This window comes from Aulonocara stuartgranti (assembly GCF_965226115.1).
Source record: "Aulonocara stuartgranti genome assembly, chromosome: 17".
NCBI lineage: Eukaryota > Metazoa > Chordata > Actinopteri > Cichliformes > Cichlidae > Aulonocara > Aulonocara stuartgranti.
In genome coordinates this window covers 21,351,899-21,373,006 of record NC_138953.1, presented here as the reverse complement: position 1 = coordinate 21,373,006, position 21,108 = coordinate 21,351,899, and the positions used below count along the sequence as shown (strand labels likewise).

Genomic DNA, 21,108 nt, shown 5'->3' with positions numbered 1-21,108 from the left:
CTCGGGTAAAGTTTGTAGCATGCATGCTTGTTGTTTTTGTCTGCTTCCACTTGTCTTTGCACTAGGATGATGTCGGCGTAAATATGCAGTCATATTCGTTGCGTTCCCACTAGTGCTGTCAGCGTTAATCTCGTTAAAATGACATTAACGCCATAACGCGGCAAATCTCCGTTAACAAGTTACCGTGGATTGCCCCGTGCTTGGGGCTGGACGGCGTCAACACGTTAACAAGCTAACTGCGCTAAAGTACTAGTTCCCACAAATTGAGCATTGCGTGGCATATCCGACATACTGTTTTACTTTTGTCCATGACACACTTACCATCAGGGTCATACTTCACATGAAAACCAAGATAGTTCCAAACGCCAGATCTGAATAAGGGTGGGGGAGGTTCAATTTTGGGTAGCGTTGAGGCAGTTGCCATGTTGCAACGAGCTTCAAGAGCAGGGCTTAGCTTCTGTCTTGCTAGCTTGTACTGCGCTCAGTGGATCTGCACTCGACAGTGCAGCCTAGGCAGAGCAGTCGAACGCAGATCCACTGAGCGCTCAACACAGACAGCATCGTCAGAAGAAAAGTTGATAAAATAAATAAAAAATGTTGTATTGTTCGATACATATGCGAACCGAACCGAAAGCACTGTATCGAACGGCTCAATATCGATAGGTGCATCCAACTCTACAGGTGCAAAACCCAGAGCACGTAACTGCTAATTCATGCTAAGTAAAAGATTTGAATAAAATATTTGTTTTTCACTCACAAAAACTTAAGCACAGAATTCTTGGATGAGTTGTACCTGACAGCAAGCCATAATTACTGTTCAGTTAGTCCCATTAAAAACTGCTTCAGCAGCACAATCACAATATCCAAGTTACTGAGTAGAATTAGCGGACAAGGTCTAGCAGAGAGCTAGAAAGGGGTCACACCCCTAACCGTAATATTTAGCAGTACAATGCCAGAGTAGGTCATAAAAATGTCACTCCAGTACAGCTGTTATAAGGGGGTAACTATCCAAAGAGGCAAAATCTGTTTTTTGTTTTTTATTTTATTTTTGGTACCAGACTGTAAAGACTGTTTTCTGTTGTAGTTTGATCATTCAACATGGGAGCATTTGGGCGTTGACTCACTTTTAGAGGCAGCCTCAAGTGGTCACTAGAGGAACTGCAGTTTTTGGCACTGGCTTCATTATCAGCCCTGGGCACTGCTGCCATTTCTACATAAGATAGAGATATGCTCTTTAATAAAAAAAACAAAAAACTGTTTACTTTAATATCTGGTGAGTATTTGGATTTATTACCAAGTATAAATATTAGCTATTAGCTTAGCATACTGCATACTGTCATCTGTTGGGAGGTGTTTAATAATCTACTGATATTTTTCACATTTTTTCCCCCTTGTGTTTGAGGCATATCATATCTGATTTTGTTACAGAACTAATTTTAAAAAAGGGAAAAAAGACATGTTTAGTTAGAGTCAACGCTAAAACAACACACTTCACATAAAGCCAAACCTTTGTAAATAAAGTTGAAATTTGGGGAGTTGTTGTTTCAAGTTAAACAGCTGCCCCTGCTGTTACACCCTCTACAAGAAGCCTTGTGTAGATGAATTAGTGAAATTGTGCTTCAAAATCAGTTTTAGTAATAAAGAATTATTTATGTTGTTGTGATAAGTATAAGGACGTTAAAGAGATGGGGCAGAAATCGGCATCTGGTCTGAAGGAAAAACCCTAAAACCTGGAAGACTTGGCTGGATTCCCACAAAATGAAATAGCTGGCAAAGGACAGATGCAATGATACCATAAAATATAATAAAACAGCTGGTTAAATAGTTTCAGTAAAATGAACAGTAATACATTTTTTCCTAATGTGGCCCTAATACTCTGTCGTAGGCTGCAGACTTTTCTTTTTCTCTTTTGTTCTATTCTTGGATCTTTATGATGTCACGAGTAAAGTCGAGTGCATTTAAAAACATTCTGACGATGTTGAAGATGTGCTAGTGAGGTCACAATTTTAACCCTAACCCAATGTAAAGAAGGAGGGCATTCATGTCACAGATTTGAATCGCAGAGCCTGGGGTTATTGGCTCTGCGTATTAATCAATTACAGAAGTAACAACGGCATCATGAGATCTAGGGTGAGGCTTTTCCAACTCTTAATATTCACTTAACATTAAGCCACCATAAGCCGGCCGGCACATAACTGGACGGTGTCCCTGAAATAGCTCTCATGCCTCTCAGAAGCCTGAGTGTAGCACCGAGAGTGTGTGTGCACTTTGTGTGTCAGGCCACAGAAATGTCTGAACTTCAAAGCTGCTGCTGCTGCAAGATTACATAAAATGATTATTTTTTATAAAGATTATCTCAATTGTCTTTAGTTTAGTGTGGTTTGCGATGTGTTGGCTGATTTGGGGCCTTATTTTTCCAGACTGACTCAGGACTCATATGGAGCAGTTGGATGGCGGCAGGGCCTTGTCATTTTGTGGCAACAACAGCACTGCCTACAGTGTGAAAAATGGCGTGCTGAACAATCCGTGCTTCGTGGATGCTCTCAACCTGGTTCCTCATGTCTTCCTGCTCTTCATTACCTTCCCCATCCTCTTCATTGGTATGTAACACACTGCTGTATTTGTGACTCTTAGAAAAAAAAGTTTTTCTTCTTGGAAACTACTTTTAATTTTTCATGTAATTAATTTATGATAAATGTCAAGTGGGAGCTTTTTTCAGATTTGTTATGGAATGATTCAGGTGTATTTTGAAGGACTAAATAAAGAAAAGAAACATTTTCACAGGTAAATACTTATCTGCATTATGAACACAAAAGAGTTTTGGTATATCTGCAGCATAAAGTCACAGCTGTGGACCCTGTGTTATGTTTTAGTGTTCCCTGCTTATATCTCTTAAAGCGTCGCCTTCATTACTGGAGTTCACTACAGTTGTCAAGACTGAACTAATCCAGTGAGGATTACTGGATCTGAGTCAAATAGACTGTTTTGATCTTTCTTCTTATTGTGTCACATGTACTTCATTGTGTTTAATGGATATTGGTCTATACATATTCTAGGTGTCAGCTATTGTTTTTGGATATGCATTTTGAAGCCTCTGTATTAGTGTTTTGGCTCCTGCTGGATTTTGGACCCAGAGTTTTGGGTGAGAGTGCTATCATCTGAGGCTAGTAAGCTGTATTAGCAAGCTGCATTTATGTAAACTATGGGTGTGATGTGGAGCTATGTTGTCAGGAGCACTTTGCTCCTGGTAGAGTCTCCTAAGACAAATTGAATCAGGGTGAGATGTCAGACAAAAAGCTGACAAGCCCTTTGATGAAAAACAAAATTAAGACTCCAGTTTACCCTGCATAGGACAGGGTCAATGGGGCACCACGCTGGTGCCAGAACAGAGGTAGGCTTTTTGCCTCTTGTATAACAGTTTTTTTTCCCAGTCATTGAGAGCGTTGCTTCCATGCACCTTTAGTCCAGACTTACCCAGCTTTCATGTTTTTTGTCACCCCTACAGGGGTGTTACTGGGAGGAACGGCCTACCCGATCTGACTGTTATTGAACCTCTGTACTAATGACATTTGGTTAGTTGATTTTTGTTAGCAAGTGATTAATTGCGTAATAGTCATCCTCATAATGGTGAATCAGGGACACTGATGTTATGTTTCAAACATTTTGAACTGCAAATGTACCAAATTTGATCCAACAGAAATGAAGGCCCTGTGGGGTAAAATAAAAGACTAATATTTACTATGTCATAGTATTAGATATTTTAAGAAACCATTACCTTTGGGATTTAACTAAAATTAATCAATTGTTACTTGTGAGATTGGAGCTGATTGGAGTTTAGTTCCACACTCAATAACATCTCTATCGCTCAGTGAACTCATCATTTCCCTGCAGTTATGGCGTTTAGCTGAGAAAGGTCGCGGGGTTTATCGGAGCTGACATTTTTTAAAGGCCAAAAGAGCATCTTTATTTAAAGTATGAAGCAATATGACAGCGTCTCAACTTGTTTCTCAACAGCATAGGAGAAAAAGATTTGCTTCAGGGCTGGATTTAAAGTTAGTGTTTTGGTAACATTTGTATTGACGCTTTCTTAGTTCAGAAATTCTGGCTATACTTTAGCTTTTTTTTAGGTCTTATAACATTTTGAAGAAGGGCCAAATATAACCAATGAACTGATAGACTGGGACCAAAAAAACCCCATATTGGCCTAGCCATTTCGAGTCAAGATTTCAGCTATGAAGCAAACTGACCGAACCCAGCAGTCGTTAACAAGCATTTTTTTTTCTTGTAGTCATTATTTTCCCATCAAAGAAAGCATATGAGGCTACTGAAAGAAGGAGGAGAACTTAATTGCATGGGAAACATGGCAGGAAGGCAATGATCATAAGGCCAGTTTGATTCATTCGTGTTTACGACTAAAAATAGATGCTTGTGAAGTGTAAAATATGTTTAGGAGCATGTGAATGAATAAAGAAAATATAGGTTTCAGCCAAGCAGCCCCTATAGTTTTTAATACAACACCAGTAAAGACGTTCTGCACATTTAGATTACTTTTAAAATGAACAGTATAAATGTACCAATAAATTATATCCATCCATACATCCATCCAGCTACTTTCTGCCACTTATCACTTTAAAGAAATGAAACCTTTTTTTCATGGGATAGTAAAATATATAAGGTGACATTAAAATAGTGATTTGCTGACTTCAATTGCCTGACAGGGATGTGGTCAGAAAGTGTCTGGAAAGAAAGGAACAAAAACCCTTTTCTAGGGCTTTGAAGTGAATGATGAAATCCCTTGTCTGACTTGTCTGAGCTGTGTTACTGTAATCTTCTATTCTAGCATGACTCTGTGTAATCTGACTGACTGAGCAGATGTGTGGGTGATTTTAACTTTCCCTGTTGTGCTCGCTCGCTTGGGAATACACACACGTGCACTGTTTTTGCTATCTTTGTGCGGTCGCTCATTGACATGATGCGTTTTCTTGCCCTTCTTTAACCCCAGCCATTAAGCAAAATCTTAACATGAAAAATGCAAATGTTTTGAAGATCTGTCACATGTACTCCTATCAGATATGTCCTTGTGATAATAGTTTTGAGACAAACATTGGTCCTCAGAAAGATAGCAAAACACAGACACGCGCGCACACACACACACACACACACACACACACACACACACACACACACACACACACACACTATAATTTCAGAGGACAAGCATTACATTAAAAATATGTTTTTATTTGTAAATGCGATGATTTCTGATATGATTCATGTTTAAGAAAACACATCTCCATCTGTAAAAAGAAAAAAGCGTTAGGTCCCCACAACATGACAAAAACTTGGAGCACACACACATATCCTTAAAGGCAGTATCTTGACACGAATGTCATCATTAAGCTGTTTTGAGGAGTGGTTAAGATGGGATTAGATTGATGGTTCAGTGATCCACTGGGATCTTGGCTGTTGTTGCTGGAACAAGTAAAACACACAGGAACAAAAGAGCAGTCAAAATCAGTACTGGCAAATTATTAATTGAGAATATTGTGTGGGTTAGGTTTGAAAATATTAATATTCAAGTTCCTACACACCCATTTACTCTTCGTTTGATTTTTCCCTTGTTAGACAATGAAAAGAAAACTAAATATGAGTAATGAAAAAAAGAAAAATGCCAGAAAAATTAAAGAAAACAGAAAAGAAGTAAGAAGAAAGAGGTTGAAGAATGACGAGGTATCGATCAAACTAACAAACAAGAATGAAATATGTATTTATTAAAGGTTTCGAGTCATTGCAGGGAATAACTTACTGAATGCTTGGCTGGTTATCTGTGTTGTTTGCGTTTGTGTGTCTCGGTGTAGTCAGTATTTTATGGGAATGGTTCTGACCATAAGCCCTCAGCTCTCTCCCCGAGGACTCACTAATTGATGCTTCCTGGTTGTAGTTTTTCATGGTCTCTGTGCCCTAAGGCTCCAAAATGGCTTCAGTCCATTGAGTTAAGAGCAGAATCAAATCTAATAATAGAGACTGGTGGAATAAATTAAACTCTATTACTAAAGCAGCAAGACTTTAATTACATGTAGAAGTAAATGCTGTAGAAAAAAGGCAGACTTGGAAAAAGTCCATATGCAAGTAATTTGATAATTACATACTTACTCAAATTTATTTTCAAGCACAGATAATAAATATTTGATGGGTACAAGATTGCCTAACATGAATTTATTAAGAATATAATTAGCAGTTTGGACTTTAACATAATTAGTAGTTGCTGCCTTATTGAACGACTGTATCATTGATTGAATATGTCTTAATACATAAGGTACCTGAATATACATTCATCTGACACTCTATTAGGTACATCTTACTTGTACTGGACTGAATTATTTTTTGCCTTCAGAACTGCTTTAATTCTTCATGTTCAACAAGGTGCTGGAAACTTTACTCAGAAATACTGGCCCACGTTGATATGAAGGTATAACCATTGCTGAAGATATTTTTGGGCTGCACATTCATCATGTAAATCTCCCAATTCACCACATCCCAAAGGTACTGGATAGTATTGAAATTATGGAGACCATTTAAGTAAAGTCATCTCACCATAATGTTTATGGAACCAATTGGAAATGATCAGAGTTTTGTGACATGGCATGTTGTCCAGGTGGAACCACATTCAGAAGATGTTTGTGCCAAATTCTGACCCTCTAATCTTAATGTTGGAGCAGAACTTTGGACTCATCAAGGTGAAAAGACGGATTCTTATATAATGCATTTCTACTTTACAAAAGCACTTTCTACCTAGTGTTTGGCCACATTCATACTCACATGAACACATCGGGAAGGAGCTTGGGGTGTAGTACCTTCCCTTAGGCACACATGCGATTTTGAGTAGCCAGGGGTCAAATTAGTAGATGGCCTGCTCTAACTCCTAAGCTACAGTCATCTCAGTTTCTCGAACCTCATCAGACCAGACAATGTTGTTCCTACTACTGTCAAGTTTTTGGGAGCCTGTGTGAATTGGCACCTACATTTTCTGTTCTTAGCTGACAGGACCTGGTGTGGTCTTCTGCTGCTTGAAGGTTTGATGTGGTCTTCTACCTTGGTAGCTACGAGTGGTTATTTGACTTACTGTTGCCTTCCTATCAGTTTGCAGAAGACTTATCATTTTCCTCTCACTTTTGGCATCAACAAGGCATTTTCGATAAGTTATCTTCTATGGGCCATTCTCTGTAAACCCTAGAGATGGTTATGTGGGAAAATACAAGCAAACCAGGAGTTTCTGAAACACACAGGCCAGCTCATCTGACAACAACCATGCCACATGGAAAGTCAGTTAAATGACCTTTCTTCCCCATTCTGATACTCAGTTTGAACTTCAGCAGATTGTCCTGACCATGTTTACGTGCCTTAATTTGTTTTAATTTGCGGTCAAGTATTGTTCCAATTTGCTTAAAAAAGCAGCCGAACAGGTGTACCCAGTAAAGTATATTATAGCTTTTTCTGATGGCTTAAGCACATTTTTTGTAACTATTGGCTATTTTTGCAAAACTCTACACACAAATAAGAAAACTCTTCACCCATTGTAGTTTTCTTGTAAAAGCGAACAACTCTTGCTTAGCTCTCCACACCTTTGTAAAAATGGTATTTTGGTATCCAACAGTTAACACAAGCCATCATATTAATAAGCACACAATGCACCAACTAAACACTGATGGTATGAATAAAAAACACATCTGGCTTTTCCTTTCTCTGTGCACAAGGTAGGCTATGTCAGTTTGAGCTCATACTTTTGTCATAGGTCTGTAAACATAGAGGGATCCAAACTTCAGGTACTGGTGTTTACTTACACGCATCAAAACAAACACAAGTGTTTATTCCCAAGTCCAAACAAAACAGTAATTTCACTGAGGAAAAAAAAAGTCTACATCGTGTCGTCTCTCTGGGTCCGGCCACAAAATTTCATCAACATCACATGCAATGTCCTCGAGTCCAAGGCAACGGGGAAAATATCTCCTGGAATGGCGTATCCAGGCCTGACATGATGCCTGGTCAATATCCCCACATGCCTCCTCCATTGCCTGTAAAAGGGTTATGCGTTGATGCGGATGACGGTCATAGACCAAAAAGCTCTCCAGAGAGTGATCCGTACAGCAGAACGCTGCTGCAGGATTGCTCTCCCCCCGCTTCAGGACACCTACACCAGGAGATGCCGGACTAGAGCAGCGCAGATACTGAAGGACCCGTCCCATCCTGGCAACAAACTGTTCCAACTTCTGCAATCTGGTAGAAGGTTCCGCATCTTCCGGGCAAGGACAGAGAGACTCAAGAGGAGCTTCTATCCCCAAGCCATCCGTGCCCTAAACACACACACCCGCCCTCTCACATCATCTATAATTGACTGAGTCAGGACTCTTCCAGACACTAAACCAAGGCACAATGTACATTTCAATTCTTTTAATTTTAAATATGTTTATATTGTGTATCCTGTAAAATAGTCAGTCTATTCATATTACAGTTTTTTCTGATTGCTTAAGCACATTTTTTGTAACTATTGGCTAATTTTGCAAAACTCTTCACACAAATAAGAAAACCTGTCACCCAATCATCAAAACATTGTAGTTCTCTTGCAAAAGCAAACACAGCTAGATTAACTCTTCACACCTTCGTAAAAATGGTGTTTCCGTATCAAACAGTACACACAAGCCATCATCTACTAAGCACACAATGCGCCAACTGCACACTGATGGTATGAATATAAAACACATCTGGCTTTTGCTTTCTCTGTGCACAAGGTAGGCTATGTCAGTTTGAGCTCATACTTCTGTCATAGATCCATAAGCATAGAGGGATCCAAACTTCAAGTACTGGTGTTTATTCAAACACATCAAAACAAACACAAGTGTTTATTTCCAAGTATAGGATTATTTGCAATCGCCATAATGACTATATGGGTTACTTGGCCTGCAGTGAACATGCTTCCTCTGCCCCCAGCATCTGGTTGTCTAGCAATTCTGTAAAGTAACAATTTCAGTATTTTTACATCAATGGTATTGGTGTGTTTGTCATCAGCATATGGCAGTGCTACAAATCTTAGTGCAAAGTGACTGTACTAACCGATTCTCATTTCGAAATGTCCTTATGATGCCTGCTACAGTGTAGCGGCTCAAGTTAGGCTGAACCCGTTGGCCAGCTTCCCTCAGGGTCATTCCATGGTTGAATACATGGTCCACTATTGTAGCTCTGATGTCATCAGTAATTCTATTTCTTACTCTTCTTACCCTTCCTCCTCCCCCTCCTCTTGCTCCTCCTTGTCCTCTTCCTCTAACTTCACCTCCTTGTCCTTGTTGTCCTCTTTGTCCTACTGCTTCACCTCCACGTCCTCTTCCTCGGCCTCCTCTAATTCTCACTCGTCTCACTCTTCCTGCTCCCTCCATTGTACTCCACACGGACAGCTTACCTGTAGCTTATTTATAGTGCTTAGGCTGATTGGAAAGTGAACTAATTATCTAAAACAGTTTTCACATGTGGCAGTGTGCCAGACAGTTGGCAAAATACTGTAAATAATAGCCATAAATGTGTATAGTTTTGTTAGGAGTGTGTTGATCATTTGGAAATTGAGTGTAAAGCAGTGAGTTGTGTTTACAGTTCTGCAGAAAGAGTGCTGTGCAGTGGATTGTAGCTACAGGTTTGCAAAGTGTGTGTTACAAAATGGCAAACTGAGTGCAAAGCAGTGTTTGTGCTTTTACTTTTGCAAACTCGGTGAGTGATTTTGGTATAAGTATTAATAGTTTTTGAAATTGTGCTATAAGAATCACAGTTAGGGTTTAAGCATTCAGAAAAAACTGTAACTGTACTAGTGATAGTTTCTCTTTGTCTTTTCTAACTGCCAGAATATATTAATATGTTAAGATTTGAAGGTTAAATCTGGTCCTAATTTATCAAAGTATTCACTATTTTGTATGGTTGGAACTAATATTATGCATTACTTCTGTGACTTTTCACAGTTGGGCTCTTTCTAGATTGCACATGCTTTCAGGACCTCTCTTTTACAGTTTTTTTGTAACATAACATGAAATAAATATGACGTGAATTTTGTTGTCCTCTTAAGTTAACATATCTTCCCAAAAGATTCCTGATGCATTTAAAAGCATGGTTTGGAGTTGTTTTGATCATACACACAAATGCAGAGATTTTCAAAGGTCAAAGTTGTAAGTGTTGTCATGTGTGATTCATGTTTATGTTTAAAGTTATTTTCTTCATCCGTGAACAATGATTTTCACTCGGTTATGACATGAATATAAACCAGCAGAATTACTTGGAGAGTGAAAGTAAATTGATGCAAATCGGTTGTGCTTTGAAGTCACATTTATAAACACATTTTTTGGATCCACCATCTATTTTTTTTTTTGCTTCTGTTACGCTTTTCTGCACACACTCTCACCTCTGACAACATCACAAGCTCGGATGCACTGTCTTGTGTTTTTGTCCAACAGGTTGGGGCAGTCAGAGCTCTAAAGTCCAGATCCATCATAACACATGGCTTCATTTCCCTGGGCACAACATGAGGTGGATCCTCACCTTCTTGCTGCTATTAGTCCATGTCTGTGAGTTTTCAGAAGGCATCGTCTGCAACATGTGAGACCTCAGAATGTTTTTTTTAATCAAACATAAGCAAATAAACAGAAGCTTTTTTTGTTTTTTAGTTGATTTAAGTTAAATAAATGGTTTGCATGTTAATTATTATATATTTTGTGTTTGCCTCTTACTGTAGGGTGATGGGTACCAACCACCTCCATCTCTTCATGCCAGCATTCATGGGTTTTGTAGCAGCCACAACATCAGTCGTTTACTACCACAACATAGAAACATCCAACTTTCCCAAACTGCTGCTTGGTAAGACAGTGAGGGGCGCTTAATATGACCCATTTTGTTTATTTGACCAAATAAACAGCCAAGCAATTCTGTTTAGTCAATATAAAAGAGGATAATTAAGATTAGCACCCCTTCCTTAATTAAAACAGAAAAAACAAAAATATAAACCAATTAACTTGGTTTCAAATTATCAACCTTCCCTTTGGAATTTTAACAAATAATTATAATCATAAAACAAAATGCAGGAGGTTGAGTGAGGAGTATCTATCAAAAAACGGACGCTCATTAGATGCAAGGATGTTTCAACAACAATGGCAGGTTAGCATGTGGATGTTTTGCAGACATTTCATGTGAAATTTGCTAATCCTAAGAATATAGACGTGCCTCGCTAGAGTTCATCCACTTTCTCAGCATTTCCTGAGATTATTTCCTCTGTTTGCTAGGTGGTATATACTGAATCTATAAGCAGGTACTTCTCTTGAAGGCTTGTGAAAGCAATATCAACACTAGCTCCATCCATTATCTCCATCCAGATGAGTGTTTTAGCTTAGGTTCATGTATAATCTACAAACATCTGCCACACTGGCATTAAAGTGGACTATTAAGCAGTACCTATTGCTGACAAGTTAAAGATCAAAAGGTTTATTGGGTAATGACAAGCCAATAGGGAAGGAGATATCAGTCACAGTGATTCTTGGGGACAGTTCAGGTTACGCCAAAGAGAGGTGGTCCACAGAACTGTTTAAGAGGGTTTTGCTCAGAGTGTGTGTGGTAGGTTTGGGCAAGATACTTGGAAAGGGGCCATTTGTCTGTTTTGCACCATCGAATAGAGTTGTTGCATGGTGTGACGGCCAAAGGGTGGGAATCCGAGACTTCACCTGGACTCAGAGAGAGTTGAAAAACAAAGCAGTAAACAGACCAGTGCGAGTGTGACATACAAATTATATTGCACGTTTGAAAAGGCATGTGAATTGACCATAAAAACTGTGAATGTGCATCCTGGTGTAAACAGAAAGCAAAGGCATGCCCAACTAGGAATGAATGGTTGATGTTTTCATGGTTTCCAAGAATCTTATTTTCTGCATAGTCAACACTCAAAATAGACTTTTAATATGTGCTCCCTGGGAGGAGTTCCAGAAGGTCCGTTTCAATGACCTAAAGTTGTTTTTGTGTGGACAAGAGGCCAAAATACAAAGAAAAATTCAGCTTTTTAGGGTACTGTATGATCTTCCAAAGCACAAATATGATAGCAGTGATGCGGCATCTGTGACTGTCATGCTGCTTTTTGTCTCTTTTCTCAAAGTCCTTTTCATCTACTGGGTGCTGGCATTCATCACAAAGTCCATAAAGTTGTGGAAATTTGCTGAGGACAAAGGTGCAGCACAGTATCTCAGGTTGTACATCACTGCACTGTTAGTGATCCTGTATGGACTTCTGATGGCCGTGGAGATCAACGTCATCAGAGTGAGGGTGAGGAAATACATTTCACGCTACGTCGGTTTAGTTCAAGGAGCTTTGTTTCTTGTAGATTGCAATCATCCTGGCATCCCAAAATAGTTTTGTTTTTCTTGTTTTTTCCTGTGTAGTTAATTTTGTTAATTTTGTCTTTGTGTCTTCTAGAAATATGTATTCTTTGCGAACCCTCAGAAAGTTAAACCACCAGAAGATTTACAGGATTTGGGGGTTCGTTTTCTGCAGCCTTTTGTCAACCTGCTGTCAAAGGTAGATTTTCAGAACCATTATTAACACAAAAAGGTTAAAATGCAAATTCTAAAGTATATAATTAAAATAATCTGTCAGTGCGCCACACGGCAGCTGTGGCTACAATGTAGCTTGCCATCACTAGTGTGTGAATGGGTGGATGACTGAACGTGTAAAGCGCTTTGGAGTCTTTATGGACTATGTAAAGCGCTATACAAATACAGGCCATTTACCATTTACCATTTTAATATTTAGACCACAAGTACTAAAAACCAAGAGAAGGAACTTATTTTGTGTTTTAATGCCTCGTAACCCGTGTGGTGTCCTCGGGTCAAAAATGGTCCCTAGGTGAATGGCAAACAAGTATATGGGAATCCCGAGGACACCACACGGTCAATATTGAGTGTGGCAAATTTTTACTGGAACGCAACTTGGCAGCACAGCACAGAAAATTCTTGGCTCGTTTTTTAGGCGACATATTGGTGGATGAATCCTCTCATCATCGGAGCCCATAAGAGGCCTATAGAGCTGAAAAAGATCGGCAAGCTGCCCATCGCCATGAGAGCCCTCACCAACTACCTGCGGCTTAAAGACGCCTATGAGGATCAGAGGGTGAGCAGATGGAAGTCGTAAAATAATTTAATTTCACTGCAGTGATTTCCAGTGGTTGTTCTAAATTAAAATATACAGATCTAATTAATTTCTCTGCTTTTTCCTTCTATCCTCCGCCCTCACAGACACCTGAGGACCCAGATAGGTCTCCATCGATCTGGCGCTCCATGTATCGAGCATTTGGCCGTCCCATCCTGCTCAGCAGCACCTTCCGCTACTTGGCAGATCTGCTGGGCTTTGCTGGGCCCCTCTGCATCTCTAGGATCGTTCAGCAGCTAAATTCTGAAAAAGATGTTCCAGAAGGCAACACAACGGTGAGTGTTTAAGATGTATGACCTTTAAGAAAAGACGCCTTAGTACTGTTTACACAAGGCCAGCAGATTTTTTCTACACAAACACATTTGTTTATGGACTTCTGTATAACGGAGGGTTCAACCTTTCTTTCTTTCAAGCTTTTTTCCATCATCACTGGTTGCATAATTACAGTTCATTATGGAATATTACGGCGTGTTACGAAGTCTGTTTTTTTATTGTATAGTGTGTTTTATATGACTGGTTCGGACTCTAGAGTCATTTAAATTTTGGGTTTCTTCGTGTTTTATTTTTTAATTTCAGTTAGATTTCCTGCCTTTGCTCTTTTTCCCACCGTGTCATTTCCACATAGTGTTCAGTTAGCAAATCAGCCTCCTGTGTGGACTTACAGTTTTTTCTGATTGCTTAAGCACATTTTTTGTAACTATTGGCTAATTTTGCAAAACTCTTCACACAAATAAGAAAACCTGTCACCCAATCATCAAAACATTGTAGTTCTCTTGCAAAAGCAAACACAGCTAGATTAACTCTTCACACCTTCGTAAAAATGGTGTTTCCGTATCAAACAGTACACACAAGCCATCATCTACTAAGCACACAATGCGCCAACTGCACACCGATGGTATGAATACAAAACACATCTGGCGTTTGCCTTCCCTGTGCACAAGGTAGGCTATGTCAGTTTGAGCTCATACTTCTGTCATAGATCCATAAGCATGGAGGGATCCAAACTTCAAGTACTGGTGTTTAGTCAAACACATCAAAACAAACACAAGTGTTTATTTCCAAGTATAGGATTATTTGCAATCGCCATAATGACTATATGGGTTACGTGGTCTGCAGTGAACATGCTTCCTCTGCCCCCTCCTCGTCTTCCTCTTGCTCCTCCTTGTCCTTGTCGTCCTCTTCATCCTACTTCTTCACCTCCACGTCCTCTTCCTCGGCCTCCTCTACTTCTCACTCTTTCTGCTCCCACCATTGTACTCCGCACACACAGCTTACCTGTATTATAGTGCTTAGGCTGATTGCAAAGTGAACGAATTATCTAAGAAAGTTTTCACATGTGAAAGTGTGCCAGACAGTTGGCAAATTAGTGTTAATGATAGCCATACATGTGTATACTTTTGCTAGGAGTGTGTTGGAAATTTGGAAATTGAGTGTTGTGCAGTGAATTGTGCCTACAGTCTTGCAAAGTGTGTGTTACAAAATTGCAAACTGAGTGCAAAGCAGTTTTTGTGCTTTTAGTTTTGCACACTCAGTGAGTGGTTTTGCTATAAGTCTGACTAGTTTTAGAAATTGTGCTACAGGATTCACAGTTAGTGTTTAGGCATTCGGTAAAAACTGTAATACTTGTAACTAGAGATGGCACGATACCACTTTTTTATGTCCGATACCGATACCGATATCATAAATTTGGATATCTGCCGATACCGATATGAATCCGATATAGTGTTTTTTAATCAACAAAACTGTTTTTTTTTTAAATATCTTGCTGCATTTTGTATAAGTTCATACTCAAGTTTAAAACAACAACTACACTAAAGCTATTCTGTTATACCTGTATGCAAAAAAAATATATTTCATAGTTCAGCAATATTGATCAATCTAATAAACTCAAACCTACACCATCCTCCCTATTCTGGTATTTTAAAGAGTACTTAGCATAAATATTAAGCAACCTAACTAATAGGGTTCCAACTCCCAGCAACAACAAAAATAAATAAATAAAAAATAGGGAACCACCCCTCACGCTCCACCTCATGATGCTTAATCGACGTAATCAACCTTAATTTGATGCAGTGTGGAAAAAAATGCACAGAAATCAATTATTTTTCAAGAAATATTAAATAGATTCAACATCTTTCTTCAACAGAATTGCAGACTGCACAGATGGTACCTTCCCAAAGGAAAAAGTACTATAGCTTACTAGGGTATATATATTAGACTTAATAGTCACTATATACAGTAATGGACTTCTATTCATTTTACATCAAATTAAAACTTTGGGTGTCAGATAATTATTTATTAAAAGCTAGACATTTTAAATGAGAATAAGAAAGAAAAGTATGTCTTTGTGCCCCCTTTTCCCAGTTAATGCCCTATCGGCCCCCCTGGCTAAACTTTGCTAGATCCGCCCCTGCACAGTTACCAGCGTCAGCTACGTAGAAAACGATCCTGGTGTAGAAAGTAATAATAAATAAATTCTAACAACAGCTGATCAAGCTTAAACGTGCTGCTGTTGTTCAGCCGCTGGTTTCCTCTTTCTGGTGCAAAGTGGGCCAAAAGCAAACTAGAGACACGACTGGCGACAGAAAAGCCGATCAGCTGATCGTTAAGCAGTTTCATGATTGAAGTAGCAGCCGGAGAGCGAGAGGCAGTCGCTCCATATATCGCTTGTTAAGCTTAACGCAGGAATGCTTTACAAACATTTAGAGATGGACTTACACACTTGCTTTACTTCTCTCGGGAAAACTTTGTCGGAGATGAAATGCGGGGTTGCTAGCGAAGCTCCAAATGCTATCCAGACCACCACAGGTCCCGCATGCCACAGCCGCTCTATCACGTGATGCATACTGCTCCGACCTAACGTTCTGAGGTGAGTTACGGCGTGTTGCAAGTTTTGTGAGGTGCTTTCGTGATATTTAATGGATCGGATTACATTTTTTATTTTTCTCCGATATCCGATCCAGTAATTTAGGTCAGTATCGGACCGATACGTAATATCGGATCGGTCCATCTCTACTTGTAACCAAGCTTTCTTGTGTTCTTGGTGTTTTTTTTGTTTTCCTTTATGGTCCTAGTTGATTTCCTCATACATAATGCTTTGGATGTTTGGTTGTTCACTTTTTTGTGAATTTTTTCTTAGCTGTGAATTTTTTGCCGACTGCTTCTTGCATTTGGGTCCTCTTTCCTTTCAGAGGTGTATTTGTTTAAAAACGACCCATTCTGCTCATTTCCAGCTCTGCATTCTTGTTCTTGGACGTTTCATGATTCACAGCTCAGCATAAACATCATTTTTCTTATACTAGGTTTTGGTGCTAACATGTCAGAGAGCTGAGTGATTAAGATTACCTCATTAGGAATATACACTCTCTCTGACATCATACATTTCTAAGAGTAGAAAAAACAGACTATTAAGCTTAGAGAGTCACGCCTGAGCTTTAGGCTCTCAGGGATTGTTTATAACATAGTTCATGTAACATAATACTAACCCTAATATTTGTTATTTAAAAAAATATAAGAATTAAGAATTTAACAATATAAAAACACCATAAAGTAAGAAAAAGCAGACCTCCAGTATATATAGTATGTTTTAAGAGATGAAGACGTAAAGAGTTTAATGCCATTCGTTTTCCCTTCTGAGAAATCATCCTGGAAACCTGAACCTTTACTCAGGCATAGCTGATGTCTCCAACACCATCAACAAGACCAAAGCCTTGTTAAGTATTTATATAAGATCATTATATTAGTGGTTAAGGGCAGATCAGTGAAACATCATGGGTCATTAACACACTATAACTGTTGGGTGGTCCAGTCAGCCAAAGAGTGACTCACTCTAAGCACGACGTCAACAAGGCGTTGGTCACAGTCGCCACATCGTCAACAGTTCGTGTGCAACGCCGTGTCTGACGTGATGATGATTAAGACAAAGTTAAAATGACATCACACACACTTTACGTGGAACAGACCTTGTGGATGTAACTTTAACCAGAGCAGCTTCATGCCTGACTCCTAGCATGAAACCAAACCTGCGTTTCACCTTAACTTTTAATATTTTTCCAAATGTTTTCTCATTTTTTATCTTGAAATCCAAAGTATTTTTCCTCACAAATAAATGAGCACAAAAAACGCTTCCAGGACGTTGTCAGCAATAAAGGGTCTTCTGATGTCTGGAAGTTATATTCCACTGAATTCCATATTTGCGTTTTTAGATATTAATTTAAATTCAAGCAGATGATGCTGATTAGATTCAGTCACCAAGTTGCACCTTTTTATAGTAACTTCATACAGTTTCGGGGTTTGGAAATCAGCCATGAAGGACACATGACATCAGGTCATTTGCATAAATCCACAGAGAGCAGAAAATCTCCTCACGTACCAATTCTTATTTTAACCTCTAGAGGCAGGGCCCAGAGGGGCTTACAATGAAGTGACATGAATGCTTAAGTTATGTGAAGTTTTTGTGTTACAAAAGTGGATTTTTTAATGTGGCTAAATCAGCATAGTAACTGATGCTGAACACATAACCAGGTCAGGAGCAGGTTATGTTCAGAATTTGGTTTAAAATTAACAGGAAGCACCACATTTTCATGAATTCTTTTATTTACGATACATTTTATCTGCATTTATTTGCAACTTGCAACAAGCTGTACTTCAGTAAACCCACCAAATGAAGCCTTTCTGTTAACACAGTGCACACTGTGTGTTAACACAGTTAAAAACGGGTGTATTGATGTAGAATCGAGTGTTCCACTTAAGGCTTTTATTTTGAAATGATACTTTATGCGGCATGGCCTTCACACAGTTAAAGTGACAGTGAGTGGGAGGCTGTGGAAAGGCCAGACTAGAATTGGGCTTTAGTTCAGTTGTCTCCCCTCAGTCTTTGTTAACTTGTTGTTTTATTCTTGAGTCTGAATTGCTCATTAACTTTTTCGATTTTTGTTATTTTCCTACAACCTCATCGCAGCAAATTCTATTACTAATTTTCAGAATTGCTTCTCATTATAAGATAAGATAAGATAAGATAAGATAGAACTTTATTAATCCCTCGGGTGGGTTCCTCTGGGAAATTCGACTTCCAAAAAAAGCACAGCAACGACCGAAGTTACAGTTACAGAACTGTTATATATATATATATGTATATATGTATATATATATATATATATATATATATATATATATATATATATACACACACACACACACACATATATATATAAATACAGAGACAAATATAAATAAAATATACAAAGGGGATAAATAGAATAAATAGGAATAAAAAATAAAAATACAAGTGAATTGCACATTTCAAGTATTGAGTCTATTGCACTGTTGACTATTTACAAAAAGTATTGCACAAGGTATTGTACAGTGAGGTGAAGAGGCACTACAGCTTAGTTGTTCCCCCTCCTTTGTCCTCCTGTTTCCTGTTTCCCCTCCCTCTCCCCTCCAGAGAGGAGTTAAACAGTCTGATGGCGTGTGGAACAAAGGAGTTTTTAAGTCTGTTAGTTCTTGTCTTGGGGAGAAGCAACCTGTCACTGAACAGACTCTTCTGATTGTTTATGGCCGTGTGCAGAGGATGCCCAGCATTGTCCATAATGTCCATCAGTTTCTTTAGTGTCCTTTTCTTTTCCTTTTCTTTTCTTATGGACTTTGTTATACTTGTATTAAGGTACTGAATGAAAATGTTCCTAGAATGCAGTTTTGATAATTCAAGTAAACCAAAAATTGTTCTTAAAATGGCTTTAAAAAAATTAAGCTAATCCATTTGGATGCATAGTAACAGTATATCTGGCTTCCTGTCTGATATCTTAGCATAGACCAGCATGACTCATAATTAGCTCGACCAAACCTGCAGCTCATACACAACATTACAAAACAATATAAATATCTCCCTACAATAAAAAGGGCAGAGCAGACAGAGATCAAGCAGACTGGTCACAGACAGCATTTCTGGCAACCAAATATACACCAGCAGAAGTGATCATAGGCATCAACTCCTCTTAAATCCATGCCAACCTCTCCAAAGGTCATAAAGCAGTCAGGGCTTGTAGGAGAGGCAGAACGGATGCTTTTGTAATGGCAGCGTATTTTCACACAGTCCACTTGGCTGGATGCTGGTATAGTAGATGTTAAGCTGTTGTCAGGTCTGTGCCTGCTGGTTAAAGTGGGTATAATGGGCAATCGAGATAGAGAGCAGAGCATGGCTGCATTTCTGAGTGACATGGAAAATTCCCCACTCACCTCACACTCTCTGCCTCAGTTTAACGTACACAGAGGGACTGCTGAGCGTCACTCTGGGATTTTTGAAGCAACAATTCATGTGTAATTTTTTCAATCCAGATTGATTTATCAGTGTATAAACATATTTTTTTTTTACTGCGCTAGAAATGGGATACATGGATAAAATTCTAATGTGTCTTTGTTTAAACTAATTCAGAAATGTAGAAACTAAATAATAAAATATTAGAATAAAATATTCTGTCTCTTTTTTGCCACAAATATAAATATTGTATAAAATTGCTGTATTTGAAAATGCCAACCATGCTTTCTGGTTTAAAACCCTGGCTACATGGGGCTCATGGACAAAGCACTGAGAATCACCATGAATGGCACAGCCATCATTTGCTTGGATACCAGCTGAGGGATAACAATCAGTCTGGATCATAATTTACTTTCATCTTATTATCCCCTTAGAGTTGGAGGTCACTGCAAATCAATAGAAAGTAATTCTGAGTGATCGCCTTTATCCTATGATTACATAAATGGGAGTAGTTCCTCTCCAGGTGACAGAGGCTCTATCCATGAGTGGTTTCATGAAAATGAATCATGGTTTAGTCTCGACACTCACCAGAGCTCAACTTAAATGAACACTGATGGACTTTGCATCGATGTTTCAGACTTTGCTAAAATAGCAAGCGTTCCTTACTTTCTAAGAGCTCCAGAGACTTGGACAATCATCTCTTTTTCCACAAAGCCCATAGACTATATGTAAATGGATTTAGCCACTATGGTGTAATTTGGGGGGGGATTTCCCCACTTCTGGTCTGCATGCCCCTCCCTCAGCTAGAGCTAAGAGCCAATCCATAGCACAAGAGACAATAAATCTGTTTCTGGCTTTCACTTTTGGGACTTGCGATCCCAGGACAGTAAAGATGACACTGCTTATGAGAGAAAGACCCCAATCCTGTTCCAATTCAACGTCTTATTTTTACCACTGCTGCTGCAGAGTGAAAACCGATTAAATGAAAGAAAAATGAAGTAGAATCTTAACATCAGATTTTACAGAAGATTCTCAATAAGTCCTAGAAATACTATTTCTTTAGCTGATCATCTAGATAATTTCCTAATAATTATATCAATAATAATAATTTTATTATTATTAAACTGAAAATGTTCTGCAGTTGCATTTTTTATTTACACTGAATGATAAAGAACCTATTTTTGAAACACACTTATTTACATTGTTACTGATGAACGTCCAGAATATCCGTCCAAGGTTGAATTGAAAAACATCTGTATCTGAGAGAATGTTTTCACATATTTTCTAGCAAATTTTGGTTTGTGATTGAAATAGGATATGCTCTTGTTAATGCACCAGCTACTATGGTTTGTGGAACAGACAACAGACTGTCATCGAATGAGAAATCAGTTTGACCTCTGATCAGGTTACAAAGAAGAATCTTATTTTTGTACCTGTTGTCTGCTTGTGTTTGTAGGTCACCCATTTCGAGAACTACCATATGTTTTCCCATGAGCTGCTGCAGAACAGCTCCATCCTGGCTGTTCTTCTCTTCTTGGCTTTAATCCTGCAGAGAACCTTCCTTCAGGCCTCGTACTATGTCACCATTGAAACAGGCATTAACATGCGGGGAGCTCTGCTGGTGAGTGAAGCAT

General features: G+C 38.8%; 1 protein-coding gene across 4 annotated transcripts in view; it reads left to right on the top strand.

Moving 5' to 3' along the window:
- Positions 1 to 21,108, top strand: part of abcc9 (ATP-binding cassette, sub-family C (CFTR/MRP), member 9) — an 80,474-nt gene that overhangs the window by 3,475 nt on the left and 55,891 nt on the right. For all 4 annotated transcript variants that reach the window (XR_014272154.1, XM_082509944.1, XM_082509943.1 and 1 more), the window contains exons 2-9: positions 2,421 to 2,600; positions 10,488 to 10,629; positions 10,766 to 10,887; positions 12,170 to 12,336; positions 12,487 to 12,588; positions 13,039 to 13,179; positions 13,305 to 13,493; positions 20,931 to 21,095. Coding sequence is in view for 3 of the 4 variants with exons in the window: in XM_082509944.1 (XP_082366070.1) it covers positions 2,438 to 2,600; positions 10,488 to 10,629; positions 10,766 to 10,887; positions 12,170 to 12,336; positions 12,487 to 12,588; positions 13,039 to 13,179; positions 13,305 to 13,493; positions 20,931 to 21,095 (1,191 nt within the window). In the remaining variant the exon portion in view is untranslated. The remainder of the gene's footprint in view (positions 1 to 2,420; positions 2,601 to 10,487; positions 10,630 to 10,765; positions 10,888 to 12,169; positions 12,337 to 12,486; positions 12,589 to 13,038; positions 13,180 to 13,304; positions 13,494 to 20,930; positions 21,096 to 21,108) is intronic.